This window comes from Candoia aspera, chromosome 1 (assembly GCF_035149785.1).
Source record: "Candoia aspera isolate rCanAsp1 chromosome 1, rCanAsp1.hap2, whole genome shotgun sequence".
In the NCBI taxonomy this organism is placed as follows: domain Eukaryota; kingdom Metazoa; phylum Chordata; class Lepidosauria; order Squamata; family Boidae; genus Candoia; species Candoia aspera.
Genome location: NC_086153.1, coordinates 251,602,520 through 251,617,671, shown reverse-complemented (window position 1 = coordinate 251,617,671; position 15,152 = coordinate 251,602,520). Strand labels below are relative to the sequence as shown.

Genomic DNA, 15,152 nt, shown 5'->3' with positions numbered 1-15,152 from the left:
CTGTCCTAGGAGCACACTTCCCAAAGTTGTTCTCCCATGGCATTTCACAAAGCAGTAATGGAAAATGAGCAAACACATAGGCCATCAAACCCAGGCATCTACTGGGCTTTGACTTTCAAGAAAGCCCTGGAATGATTTATGGAAATAGATTTATGGAATTTGAAAACTCCTCCACCGTGGCTGTTCTCTTGAATTCCTTGGCAATGTCTTGGCTGTCTATTTTTGCTAGTTTGTTTTTGACTCACATTAACATGTGCCTCTTTTTTCACGGCTGCCAAGAACATGTGTCCAGGGCCGGGTCAATGCTAATTTCTTATCAAATAGGAAAATAAGCCTTATTGAGCAACTATAGTATAAAACAAACAAACTTACAAACAAAGGCTACAATTAGGATGCAATAAGTTTTCCTTCATTTGTTTTTCATCCTTTTCCTGGGCAGAAAGGATATATACAGTTGTTTCTAAATTAGGAAATTAAGCTATAATGTTCTTAATTTTCTCCAAAAAATATAGAGGGCTTTCCTAATCAATGGCTAGAACATTAGCCAAGAGAAAGACATAAGGCCAATTCTATGTGGTGGTCCGTTTGGCTCTTGGAGAGAATATCTTTCATGATAGAACTGCACTTCTTAAAATATGCCACAAGAGGATCTTGAAAGAAAGCCACAGTTTTTGTCCTATTGTCTGTTTTTCTTGCATGTAAAGATGTTTTCTTTCACCACCAACAGACAAGCAATGATATTATCTTGAAGAAAAAGAAAACCTACCGCAGGATGCTCAAATGAGTCCTGCTGTCCCCAGATATCACCCTTTCTTAGAAATGCCAGCCTATCTCTGGACCCTGAGAATTGGAAAAGGAGGGTAGGATGCTGAAAAGAGTATTAATTGGTTTATCCCATTAATACATGTTGTTTTAGAAATTGATCTGTCATCATCATACGCAAGAATGAAGTATGCTTCCAGTTATAATTCAAATTATTTTTTATCATTGAAGTATCAAAGGTGTGGAAAAACCTGCTCCTATTATTTTCATGAGCATGTTCATTTATCTTTCCATTGGCCTTAAATGTTCACGATAGTTAATTGAAGAAGATGATGTAATTTGAATAATTTTTGTGAGTTGCATATCTATTTCCTGCTCCAGTATATCTATTGCCTATTCAGAAAAGCAGGTGCAGGTTATTAATGCTTCTTTTTTGAGGCATAAAAGCTTCTTTAATACTTCTTTTATGATGCACTGCATTAATAGTGCATCACATAGAAATACAATATTATTTGCAGAACTACATCTGTGCTGCAAGTATTAACTGATTTAATTATTTCACAGTAGCTTGTACAATAAAGCTAATGCAAGAGATTTTATAATGGATCTAATTATTATATATAGGTGTCTTATTAGAAATATTTTCATTGTCATAAAATGGTTTGCAGCATCTTTTCTCATTGGGTATGAAATGACTGCATTACTGTATATATGGTAGTAAGAAAGATGGTATTCTGATTGTAACTCAAAATGTTTAATGGTTGCTGTTCTTTCAGACTAAGGCAGGATTCCCACTACTGACTTATAGTATCTTTTAGAATTGTACAGGCATTGTTGTGTCAATATGGTAACAGTGAGTACAGGCTTTATATCATCTCAGTGATGGTCAGGTGAAGCTAGAGGAGGCTGTAGGGCACTAGTGGAGAAAAAGGCTAAACTCCTAGGAAACTACTTATGAAAAGAATCTTTGATCAACTTTTGCATTCTTTGTCTTCCTATGTACTGCAAGAATAATTTCTGTTTACAATTCTAATAGAGCAAGATTAGGCAGATGTTCTAATACATGCAGTGGCCAAAGAGGGCATTTTCTAGTGAACCATCTCATATTGGATCTTACGCTTTTATCTTTTAAGCCATTCAGAAATGAAATTCATGTAACATCATAGTACAGTTCCCTCTTACAGTATATTTTTACTGTGAACCGCCCAGAGTCCCCCGCGCTGGGCAGATGGGAGGTGATAAAAATATGGTAAATAAATAAATAAATATTCAGATAAGACATCATTCTAAATTTCTACCTCTTTAGCTAGACATGGAACTGCTCTTGATTGCTGCTTCATTACTGTAATTTCTGTATCTTAGGATAATTGGCTTCATAAAATGTAAATACTTATTTTTTAATAAAGTAATTTAGTTGGAAGTGTTTTATATGAATACAGAAGATTTGAGTTTGAACTGCTGCTCAGCCATGACATTCTCAGGATCGCCTTGCAAGACTCACTCTTGAACAAGAGTATTTCCAGGCATGGATATCATGTATGTGGAATTTGTATGCAAAAGTTTGCAAATCACCTGGGAAAAGTCCTCTTTCAAATTCCAGGTGGCATGTGTGGAACACTTTTATAAATGGCCCAAAGAAATAGAAGCAAAAGTCCTCCAGAAGGCCAAAAAATTCCTGCTGTACTACTGGGCGAAATAGCCACCTCCAATCCTTAATAGTCAGCAGTAAGGCTCAGTTGGATTTTTTTTCAAACTGAGGTTGTTATATTTTAGTGAGAGGAATAAAGAATCTGTGCCCTAATGATCTACAGTGGACTAAAATACTGTACGTGCCATTACCTATCATGCTTTATGTTATTTATCTAACGTGTTTTTACTAAGGATGAAAACAGGAATGATAGACCATTCTTGGAAAATAAAATTGATGCCCTAAAACGATATCCATGTCTTCCATATTATCTAATTATTTAAAAAGTCAGATACTGTATCTCGTTGAAGATGTTAAAACAAAGGAAGCTAGGCAGCCCTGCTGAAAGAGGCAGAAGATAGTTCCTATGTCCAAGACAGAATTGATCTAGGCCTGGAATGTACAAAATCAACAACAGTGCTACAACAGTACCACTGAAATTTATTATTGTATAACTTTCCTGAAGCATTCTTGTTTATTTTTACCCTGTTAAACCATAACAACCAGCCAGCAGTTTTCAAAGGCAGCCTCTGCCCTTCTTGCAAAGTCAATGATATACCCCAAGATATAAAGGAATCAGAAGGGAAGGGGGGTGGGGGGTATTGGGCATTAGGTCTTGAATTATATGATTTAGCTTAGGCAGATGAGTTAGTGGTCATCCAGGTATTGCTCAGCACCCTTCACCATTTGCTATGCTGTCTGAGGCTGCCAAGAATTGTTGCACAGAAGCATCTGAAATCTTCAGGGCCCCCATCTATGCTATACTGAAAAGGAAAGAGAAGGAGAAAAAAGAGCCGAGCCAATAGTGTCCATGTTATCCCCCCATCTCTCTGTTATAGCTGGATGTACGACTTGTTGAATGCCAGTATTCCTTGTTTGTAACTTTATTTTGGAATTGTTATGTGGCCTCTGGAAAAAGAACAGTGACTGGTGACCTCAGCCCCATCCCACAGGTGTACACAGTGAAGGTCTATAAAAATGCCCCTAGATGCTATCATCTGTATAAGAGTAGATGTACAAATTACTCCGTGCACTTGGGAAGCACAGTTTTGCAGGAATTCTAACTAATGAGGAATGAATAAAGTGGTATTTGTAGGTACAGAACACTTGTACCCTTATAGGCTACAAAATTAATTTTTTGATTGAACTCTACAAAGCTCTTAATTTTTCTCTGGTAAAATATTTTCTTCTCTTATTTATCAACTATATTTTAGGTCAAATCATGTTAAAACGTATGAAGCAGCAGACAGTAGCATATCAGAATAGCATAAAGATGGTTGGATTAATGGATGATTTGGAAGCTGGAGGAGAAAAGAAGGAGCATTTCATTATGTAATGCATCATTCTGGTAGTAGGTTTTGAGCCTGAGTCCTTTCAATTTTATATACACAATGATAAGTCAGCCAAATTTCAAATCAAAATACTGTATTAAGGTTGTTTCCAAGATGATTTTCTGTGTTCATGTAACTTCCTCTTGCAATATGTAGTTGATAGAATTAAAGCATGTTTGCACTGTTTGGTTTAACTCTATTTGAAAGGGGAAAGAAAGAATAAAGATCTATGTTTTAGAAACAGTATATAAATTATTTGAATAGTCAGCTTGTGATCAGCAGTTTTACCATTTTCACCAAGAGTACCTATGAATGTACTATTGAGCATATGCATTATATGTGTTTTGTGGTTGTACTTTTGGCAGCATGTGAAAGCTTTAAGAGCAGCTTTGGAACTACAGTATTATTATCCCATGAAGGAATCTTGCATGCTAATACTAGCCACTGTTGAAAATAAATTTACAAATCCAATTCCCAAAACTTGTACAAATTACCCAAGATTCAAATTTAGAAACTTGCTTTTAAATATGAGCTGGCTTGCTACACGTCATAGTCAACAGCTTTCTCCTTAAGTCTAGATTATTTTGGAAAGCCTACAATTATGAACTATTACCAAAGTACAAAAGGTGTGTCTCTGCTGCATAGTTCTGCAATAGTTCCTTCCCAATATTTATTAAGGGCAAACTTGTCCAAAATAAGGAAGGAGGTAGGCAAACACAGCAAATCCTGAAGCTCTTCAGTCAATTTATCCCAAGTTTTGAGTTTTATTAGGATAAAAGAAATCTGAATGGTAGGAATCCCCATTTATCATATGATAATCCACATTTTCAGACGGGTTACAAAGGCTAAAGTCATTTTTTAAAATGACAGGTATTACTGTTCTTCCTAATTTCTTACAGGATTCAGTTGTTTATTTCTTAATAATTTTCCTATAGAGGGAATATTTAAATCTCCCTGAGCAGTGAGAATAACTCTTTCTTTTGTGGCAATTTCACTGCATATATTCTCCATTCGTGTTTAAGCTTGTATACTTTGAACTGGTGAGAAACAGAACATTAACAGTGCTAAGACATGTCTTTTGTGTACTGTGTTATGTAATAGTTACAGAGGTTTTATTTGATAGGTGAGCTTTTCTTGTAAGAAGATTGGTTATTGGTTAGTTTCCTTAAAGGTTTTTTGCTTTGTGTTTTTCCTGCTTTTAAGGGGAAAATTGGCAAAAGCTGAAAGGGCTTTGCTTGCTCAAAGCCTGCTTAAAATATTAACAGGGTTTCTGCAAGGGCTTTTTCCTTCAAATGAGTATTTAATGTAAATGATGGTGCATGGTCTTCAGGCCAATTTTTTATAGACCATCTTTCCTTTGCTTTTTAATTAATTAAAAAAATCCTGTTGATTCATTTTTGAAGTCTGATACAGTGACTTTTTAAGGTAAGAATTAAATTGTCTTTGAAAATAGCCAAACTCTTTTAACAATCCAGCTGCAATATTTGTGGGAAGGGTTAAGAGGCATGTGCAATGGAAGACAACGTATAGATCTAGGCCTCTGGGGAGGTGGATTCAAATCCTTCTTCAGACTTGAAGTTAACTGGAAAACTTTAGGTAATATGGTTGTGTCTAAAAATAAGAGATCTGATCATTGAAAGTGTTATTATTTTTATGTTACTATGGCCACTGATGTTGCTACTGTTATCATCATCCTTATCCTTAAATTACAGGTGAGTGTCCTCACAGACCAAGTTGAAGCCCAAGGAGAAAAAATCCGAGACTTAGAAGTTTGCCTTGAAGGACACCAGCTAAAGCTTAATGCTACAGAAGAGATGCTTCAACAGGTAAGAAAACAAGTTTTTTTCAGTCCAAATTCTTTTATGAACAAGCACACTTAATATCACCCTTGATTCTGCAGACCCTTCACCTAAGGCTGAGATCAAGTATGTTTCCATCCATCAGCTGTACTTTATAGTTGAATTTTTCAGTCACATTACACTATATTGCTATTCAGCTGGGATGTAAAGTGATACTACTGTGTGCATTATTCATTATCATTTAACAGTAAAAATTCAACAAGAGAACTGGATGTGGCTAAGAACCTGTTTGACTGGTTACCTACTCTTTTCATAGTGCAGAAATTCATTCAAACTGAGAGCTTAGAAGGTGTTTCTGTTCACTCTCCTTTGAGGCTGAAATTACATGAGTTTTAAAGTAAACAAATTTACAAACTTGGGAGATTGGTTTACATAAATGCTAAAATAAAATAAAGAATATCAATGTAAAATCTCAAAATGAAGCCTATCATATTTATAAAATCATATTTAATTTTTTTAAAACCACTACTTTCCTTCTCAAATCAAGCAGAAAAAGTTTCTATGCTGCCAATCAGAATGAATTGTTCCCTACTTTTATTTACAAAGAATCTAAGCAACATAGCAGTTATTGAACTATGGAAACTTAATTCCATAATTGCTCAATTAAAATAAAGAATAACAATGAATGCTTTGAGAGATAAGCGTAATATAATGTGGTATATAATTAGCTGCTTGCAGGAAACCAGTATGGTGTAGTAGTTAAAGTGTTGGACCAGGAGGGGGAAACCCTGGTTCTAGTCCACCGTCAGCTTCATGAGTTGATTGGGTGACTTTGGGCAGTCCCTCTCAGCCCAACCTACCTTAGGAGGTTGTTATTGGGAAAATAGGCAGAGGGAGTGCTCTATAAACCACCTTGAGCTGTATGAAAGGCAATGAACATCTTGAGTGCCACGTGTTTACTCTCCTACTGTATAGCTGTAGTGTTTGATCTTTGGCAGTTTCATTCATTCTAAACTATTTATCCTCTTCCATATGTCTAAACCTCTTGTAATTTCCTTTTAAAAATTCCACACATTTATCTCCCTTCATTTCCTGTTTGATTTCTTTGTATTTATGCAAACTCACATTGCTCTGGTATTGGGAAATTTTCACTCTTCTTGTTGCTAGTTCAACCACCTTTTGTGTGGGTGGGTGTGTGGCATAACATTCCAATTCAGCAAGTGTAAATTAAATCGCTCTCCAAAGTGGTCACAGACCATCACACAAGATTATTTTCATGCACTGTAAACTAGCAAGCATTTGTTTTCAGTGGTGTTCCTTTAATGCTGACTTCAGCCACCCCATTCCAACCTTTGTGGTAACTTAGGAATTTCTGTGTGGTAGCTTAGGAATTTCTCTGTCTCTTTCTCTGTAATGCAGGAAGGAAGTAGAAATTATTTGTAAATTAGAACTGTGCTAAATGTTCACTGCTTTCTCTTTTCAGTATGAAATGTTCTACTTCTGGGTTGGAGCCTATTTATTTTCAATCAATCCACTTGTGAATTATATTTTATTTTCTTCTTCCCCTTTTCCCCTCCACTGTAAATATTAATAGAATATATGTTTACATAGTCCATGTAAAAGAGTATGCTGTTTTTATATTTTGAAAAGATCTGTTTGCCATGTGAACACAGCCAATCAGGAATCATATAGAAAAAGCAGTGATGTCATAGCACCATCCTTTGGCTATTTATGTATATATTTATTTAAACATTTAAACTGCCAATAGCTGAAGCTCTCAGGGTGGTATGCAATAAAACACAGTCAAAACATATCCGATAAAATCAAATTAAAGTACTAAATAAAGACCTTGTACAAACTGATAGTTATCAAAATTTAAAACAATATGAATTAATATACAATTTTAAAAGCCTGGGAAAATAAAAAGGTCTTCACCTGCCGCTGAAATGATGCTAATGTCAAGCCTCTCTGGGGAGGGCATTCCATTCATCGGGTGCCACTACAGAAAATATTCTGTTCCTTATAGGGATCCTTTGGTCAGGGTACCCAGAGGAGGTCCTCATTAGAAGATCTTAAAATCTGGGTAGGTACATTAGGGAGAAGGCACTCCTTCAGGTACCCTGGTCCTAAGCCGCTTAGCCTTTAAAGGTCAACCCTAGCACTGTGAATTGGGCCAGAAGTGGATTGGCAGCCACTGTAGACAGCCACGTATTAGCATAATGCTTGTATTAGCCAGTCCCAGTGAGCAGTCCAGGCACTTTATTTTGAGCCAACAGAAGTTTCCAGACCATTTTCAAAGGCAGCCGCACCTGTGATGCATTGCAATAATTCAACATATCAGAGCATGAATAAGTAGTGATATCAGTAAAGGTAACAAGACTTTTTTTTTTTGCCCTGATCTAGCTGTTGCGACATGTTGCCTATAACTAGTGGCAGTAGGAAGTGGATGTGCATTAAGATGCATTTCCACATGGGATTTCAGTGTGCTGAATTGGTTTCAGTGCAATTTATGTCTGAATCATAGATTTGCAAAGTTCCTCATCATTGTCACCAGTTTCCTGTCACCCCAGTTTTTCTTTAATAAATGCTGCTTCTGTCTTCACATGCAGTTTCAATATGCATTTATGCACAGATGCCTTTTCCAAACACAATTTAAAGAATTTTAAAAAAAGCCTTGCTGGATCAAACCTGTTGCCCATTTACTCCAACATCTTGATGCCTTAGGGACCCCCTTCCTGCCTCCTCACTCTGGCTGAGCTGAATTACTGGGAGCAGACCCTGAAAGTGCTGTTCCTCTGCTCCTTCCAGGTCAACCTCCCACTCAGAAAAGGGAGGTTGCTCCAGGAGACCTGCATCAAGCTCTGTGGATATTGGGTGCAGCTAAACTTTAAGAAGGAGATAAACAAGCATCAGAGAGATCCAATGAAAGTAGTCAAGAAAAGTACCCAGTAACTGACTTGAGGAACATATGCCGAGGGGCATTTTAATTGTGCTTAATGGTAACTACAAAGCATTATTAACTACAAAGTTAAAATTTCCTGAATTTTAGTGTCACCTGTCAGCCATTATTTTTTCCTAGGCAAATTGAATTTCCTCAAGGCTGACTTACTAGTAAAACAATAAAACATGGTTAACCTGGTCTTCATCTCATCTTCTGGTTGAAAAGGTTTTGGAACAGTAATTTACAAACATCAGATATATCAGTGGTATTATGGTACGACAGGGATAATTTATATTTTGAATACTAGAAACTTGACACAGGGAAGGCTTTCTTTTTTTTTTCTTTTTTTTTTGCTTTCTTTTAAGTGTCTTATATTTCCAATAGAAGAACATATATCTGTAGCTCAGGGTTGAACTGTGGAGTCGTTGGTGCTCTCTAAGCTTGGCTGTTTGCTTGCAGACGTTTCATCACCCGACTAGGTAACATCATCAGTGCTAGTGAGTGTGGGGTTTGCTCCCTGTTTGTATGCAGCAGCTCGCCCTGCCAGTGTTGGAGGGGGTGTAGCTTTCTCCTTGGTAGTTCCTTGATGAGGGTATTGTTTCCTGCCTGATTGTTTGTCTGGTGTTAATCCTTGCTTATCTGGGCGTTGCCTGCTGGAGGGGATAATCTTTTTTGTTTCCTTCTTAGCTTTTTGTTGTCTCTTTTGAATGGTGTATAAATATGATTTATTTCTAAATGTCTATGGATGGCTGATTTGTCTGCCTGCCACGCTTCCAGGAATTCCCTAGCATTTTGGGATTTAGCTTGTTCACAGTTTCCCAGTGGAAACCGTGGTCGAGTCTGTCCATGTGTTGTGAGATTAAGGAGTTCTCATTGTGTCTTCTGGCTGCTGGTTGGTGTTCGTGGATGTGCTCTGCTCATCTTCTGCCTGTCTGTCCTACATAGTGGCTGTTACAGTCCTTACACTGTATGTTGTAGATGTCTTATATTTGTCATTGACTTTTGCAGCAGTGTGAATTTTCTGACCAAATGATGAGCATCCAAACACTGAGAGGAAACATACAGGGACATTTGCAATTTTCAAGAAGAACCATGGCGTACAGCTGGAATTGATGTCTGAGATAAAAATAGCCGCACTTGACCCCGTTCTTATTTATGTCTCATACAGTTCTAACATGCATTCCTCAGGCTTGCATGTTGCACTACACAGCTTGCATTTTGCTATTTTCTATCGTGTACATTCTTCCAGCGACTTATGCCCTGTTTCTCAGCTTTCCTTGGAAACTTCTGAAGCTGCCATTTTATTTCCTAAGCTTTTTCCTTTTTCCAGGACATTTTTCAGTTTCCCAGTCTGGCCTTTGGCCCTGAGATTTCTGATCATCTCCCATACAAGTTCAGCCAAGGTCAGCTGGGTTCTGTCACCAAGGCAGGCTGGCTATTCTTACCAACATGTAAAAACAAGACTGCCCCTCTTTTCAGGTTTCAGATCTCAAACAGATGTAACACAAAAGGGACTTACAGTAGGTGTTAATGTTATGCAGATATTATAATTGCTACAATGCAGCAGGAGGTTTTTGATCTGTTAAAGCTCAACTTCTCCCCTGAAAAATGTTCTTGTTTAAGACTTTGCGAGTTACATCTAAAATTAATCTTGGATTATAAACTCACAAGCCTACGTGTTGAAATGGTTTGCTCTGGCAAGTGTGGGGCATCTCCTCTTTTTGGATTTGCAGTGTTTTAAACAGTGTAGTAGAAGGCTGCAATCCACCGCCTGTTACTGTGTAATCTTGAACTCGTGCAAGACAGTCAGATTCTTAGCTATGTTTTGACTTAAATAAGCATCCCATTCCTTCTACATCTGAGCTGACTCCCGCTTCTTCTAAAGTGCAGCCTTCATACAATGGTGATTCTTGCTGAATTTTGCAAAGCAGGTAGGATTCCAGCCTATTTGTTTCCAAACTTCTTCCATGAACAGATAAAACATAATAGTTTGTTCTTTCAACAATATACTGTATATATTTAATGCAGCACATGTATTGTTTTGGGGTGTTCCATTGCAGTATAAGAGTTCCTGCTTTGTTCCCAATGTTGTTCCCAATCTTGAAGGTTGGGGATTTGTGGCTGACCTAAACTGCATTCTTCAGATTTTGTTAAATAATTCTATTTTAAATAAACTAAAAATTTCAAAAACAATGTGCTTTTTTGAAACTTTCAGTTCAAAACTGTTCTATATGTTTATACTATTTATTATACAGTACTTTTTACTGCTGTTCTATATTATTTATATATTTATTTAATGTATTTATTTCACATGAATTTTTTAAAAAGTACACTTGTATTATAAGTCATATAAAATGCAAATAAACTCATGGAAGATGGCCTACTTAGTTTAAAAATTAATCTTAACTTAAAGATAATATACAATGTTAATTTATAGTATTATGTTTGAGAAATGTGAGTGATTTAAGACTATGTGAATCATTCATAATTTTTTAATCATTGCACTTGGGTTATTGTTTTTTAAAGAAACCAATTCTTTTCTAGGAACTATTTTGATCAGTAATAAACATATGTAGATTAATGTAAATAAAACAATAGTTTAGACATTATCTAGAAGCATAATAAATAATGCAATATTCCATTCTCTATGGCTGTACTTTGATTTCTTTGCAGTTCATGCTGGAGTTTCTATAGTCTGCGGATAGCACATATTGTATTTTCACTTCAAAAGTAATAACCCCAAACTGTACTTTTACTTCTTACAACTCCATATTTATTTAAGCTGCCTTCCAATTGCATCATACTGCTGGAATACTCTGTAATTTCCACATAGCAAAGTGGGCCATATTCCACTAATGATTTGGTCAATGTAAGCATCTACTTGAAAATAGAAGTAATTACTTCCATATGTTAGCAACTATGCCATGGTGATTTCTTTAAGTTCCACTTCAGATAATCTTCGGTTCAGTAGATTTTCTGGACCACAAGTATCATCTGGTTACCATTTAAAATGGCATCACTGAAATATAACCTGGATTAAACAAAAACATAAAACAAACTTTGAGAATTTATAGTTGTAGTTCATAGTTTAGGACAGTATAGATGTTCTATTGTGATGTGTATGTTATGATGCAATTCATACATTCAGCTAAACATTAACGTATATATGTATAATCCAGTGCCCAGTCGAAAACTGCCTCCATTGAACAGTGTTTCTATATACAATTCTCAAATATGGTGTTCAAATACCTCATGGCTACTTCTTCTGTGTCATTTTGCTGCATGCCTTTCAGATCTCTGTATTCATTATCTGATCTTGATGTTAAAGTCCTTAGCTTATATCTCATAATGATCTACAGTAATCAGTAGATACTATGGTTTTGATGATGTTGCACAGCATATTCCTCCATTTGTTTTTGTTATTGTTTTGTTGTGGTCCTGTTGCTTCACTTCTGTTGGGTTGAGTCTATTCAGTTTTGCTGGAACCTCTTCCACATGCTTCAGCCAAAGTTTTTTTGGAGCTCATCTCTATACTTTCCAACCCACGGGTGTGATTTCCAGAGAAGTCGATAAAGAAGTTGGCATGGGGTCATGTGGAAGTTGTGCCTAACTACCACATTGATGTTTCTGAATTTTATCAGCTAGCATAAGTTGGTTGCAGCACCATTCTTTAATTGTTTCATTTTGTATTATGCACAGATTGAAATCTATAATACTTTGCCCAGGCAAAACATTTGAAAAACTTCAACCATTTTCAAATCATTTTGAGGCAAGGTCCAAGACTTTGTACTGTAACAGCAGCATTGATAATGTTAATTACTGGTAGCTGTGCATTTTAGTAGCAATCCTTATGCTGCTTTTTCTCCAGAGGCATCATGCTGAAGGCTGAAGCAACCTGGCCAATTTAATTGTTGATATCATCTGTGGCAGCTATTTTCTGTTCTTGGACTATTGAGCCAAAGTATTTAAATTGCTCAAGTGTATGGTTGTCTGGCAATCATTGGTTATGAATACTCATGGAATATAAAGATTAAAGAGGACCTTGGAGATCATGTGGTTCAAACCTCTGCCCAGGGTAGGAATCTACCACTATAGCATCGCTGACAGGTGACCATTCACTTTCTTTTTAAGCACTTTCAGTGAAGGAGAGTCCACCACCATTTACTGTGGAACTACTGTTAAAGTTAGGACTTTTTTTTCCTGACATCCAACTGAAAAAAATTACTTATCATTTAACCCATTGTTTCTTGTCCTGTCTTCTGCAGCATCTGTGAGCAATTCTACCTCAGCTTCACCATGACAGTCCTTTTGAATATGGCTACCATATCTCCTTGCATTCTTCTCCAAGCTAAACAAGCTCACCACCTCTAATTGTTCCTCAGTCTTTTTCTTTCCAAGACCCTTAGTTACTCTCCTCTGGATATGCTCCAATTTGTCAGTCTTTTTCCTAAGATGTGGCATCTAGCACTGGATGCAATATTCTAGTGTGACCAATAGAGAGTAGAGACAAATGATAACTTCTCTTGATCTTTAAACTATAAGCATTTATATCACACTGTTGGCTCATGTTCAGACTGTGATTCTGATTAAATTCTAAAGTGGAAGCAGTTTGGTAAGTGAGGTTTCTATAAATCTGGATTACGTGGATAAAATTGTTCCACTGACCTGATTTTGATGCCATATTATTTGCAAAGGGTCCTGGTCACTTCTATTTAGTGTTCCCTTGCTGATATTGTTGCTCAGAAGTTTTCTAGTGTCCAGAAAAGATGGGGTCAGCGATCTAGCTGTGAGAAAAATGCAACACAATGCTGTTAGAGTATTTCCATATACTGTAGTAGCATGTGGCTTCATGAAATCCTTAACACTCATTCATTTTCTAGTTCTTCTTAAGATTGTTCCACCGAACAATTTGTGTGAGTTTTAAACTAGAGCAATCCCAGTCAAAAACAATTGTTGCAATGTTTCTAATATAAAGAATTCCTTTGTATTATGTTTTTGAAATATGTCCTATCCAGTCATCTTTGTGGGAGGACAGAGGGAAAAAAGGCAAACATTTTCCCTCTTGCCATTTCCTGCTCAAAAATCCATTCTCCCATATACACTTTTCTCAACCAAAAATAGTAAAACAATTTTGTTCTGTATTCTAGATGAACCCCTGGAGGGAGAGGGAACCCTTTATTTTTGTTATTTTTACTCTGTTCTAACAGCTATAGTTTAGCCAGTTTGGTCTAGTGGTTAAGGTGCTGGGCTAGAAACCAGGAGTCTGTGAGTTCTAGTCCTGCCTTAGGCATGAAAGCCAGCTGGGTGACCTTGGGCCAGTCACTTTCTCTCAGCCCAACTCACCTCACAGGGTTGTTGTTGTGGGGAAAGTAGGAGGAGGAAGGAGCGTTAGGTATGTTCGCTGCCTTGAGTTATTTATAAAAATAATAAAGGCGGGATAAAAATACAAACGTAAAATAAATAAAATAAAATAATTTTTATTTACTGAAGTAAACAATTTTAATTAGCGGTAATAAATGTTTATTTGAGTGTTTCTATAATTCAAAACATATTTAACAAAACCATATACAGAATGCTAAAGCTGTTCGACAAAATAATAATAATAATAATAATGTTGCATATACATGATCTTTTCAGTTTTTTTTAGAATTTAATAACTGGAAAAGTCATCTTCTCTTTTTGCAGGAACTGTTAAGTCGGACATTGCTAGAAACCCAGAAATTGGATCTAATGGCAGAAGTTTCAGATCTAAAGATCAAGCTGGTTGGAGTGGAGAAGGAACAAAGCGAGTATGAACAGAAGCAGAACAAAGCTGAGGTAAGCCTTGTTTGTTTACCTTTTCGATTCCTGAAGCTTTGATCAGAACTCTGCCCAGATTGGTTTCTACATTATTAAAGCTGGGTACTGGCATGTTCCTCTGTTGGGGCAAGAAAGTCTTTGTAAAGACTCCATTTCCAGCAGAGAGAGCAGATGACAATATTTCCTATATTTTTCTGAGCTCTTTCTTCATCCTTCTGCTCAGCCTAGTTCTGGATCTGGATAAGATCTAGATCTAGATAGATCTATGTCAGAGGGAAAGTTAACTGAGTGAGTAGATTTTTCCTTAGCTTTATTTTATTGACTATTTGTTGCTTTACAATCTGTATTTTTTTATTTTAGCATTTTGTAGAGGTTTTTGTAATAGCAGAATTTAGCTCTTTTCCCATCCCCCCTGCTGTGTTTTTTTCCTTTATCAATGGAGGGTGCAAGAACAGTGAAACTCTCCTGAAAAGAAAACACTGCAGATTTTCCTCTTTTAACAGAAAAGCAAGTGGAAGGGAGAAGCTGCCAGAATAAATGGGACACAGCTAATTTTGCCTCTTCTGAGGTGGATGATTAGGAGATGAAATAGATATATTAAGCCTTGCAAAACAAGAATGTTGGCCCTGTCCATTCTGATGTGATACTTGGAGTTAGTCCCCCATCTGGCCACGCATGGTCTGAAGGCTGCATATTTTATACTCCTGATGTAGTTTAAAAATAAAAATTAGTCCTTTCCTACCACCCAATTCTTTAGGGAAAGCAGATCATTTCAGAAGCACCTCTTCCGATTATTCCTGTAGAGCTTTGCCCATTGTGTTATCACTTTCATA

At 36.6% G+C, this 15,152-nt stretch overlaps 1 protein-coding gene across 6 annotated transcripts in view; it reads left to right on the top strand.

Moving 5' to 3' along the window:
- The window catches only part of PPFIBP2 (PPFIA binding protein 2), a 116,396-nt gene that overhangs the window by 60,379 nt on the left and 40,865 nt on the right, over positions 1–15,152 (top strand). For 4 of the 6 annotated variants that reach the window (XM_063289493.1, XM_063289495.1, XM_063289497.1 and 1 more), the window contains 2 exons: positions 5,493–5,606; positions 14,206–14,337. In XM_063289493.1, coding sequence (XP_063145563.1) covers positions 5,493–5,606; positions 14,206–14,337 — 246 coding nt within the window. Of the gene's footprint in view, positions 1–3,682; positions 3,801–5,492; positions 5,607–14,205; positions 14,338–15,152 lie in introns of those variants that run through there. The other 2 variants (XM_063289498.1, XM_063289499.1) reach the window with 2 other exon arrangements.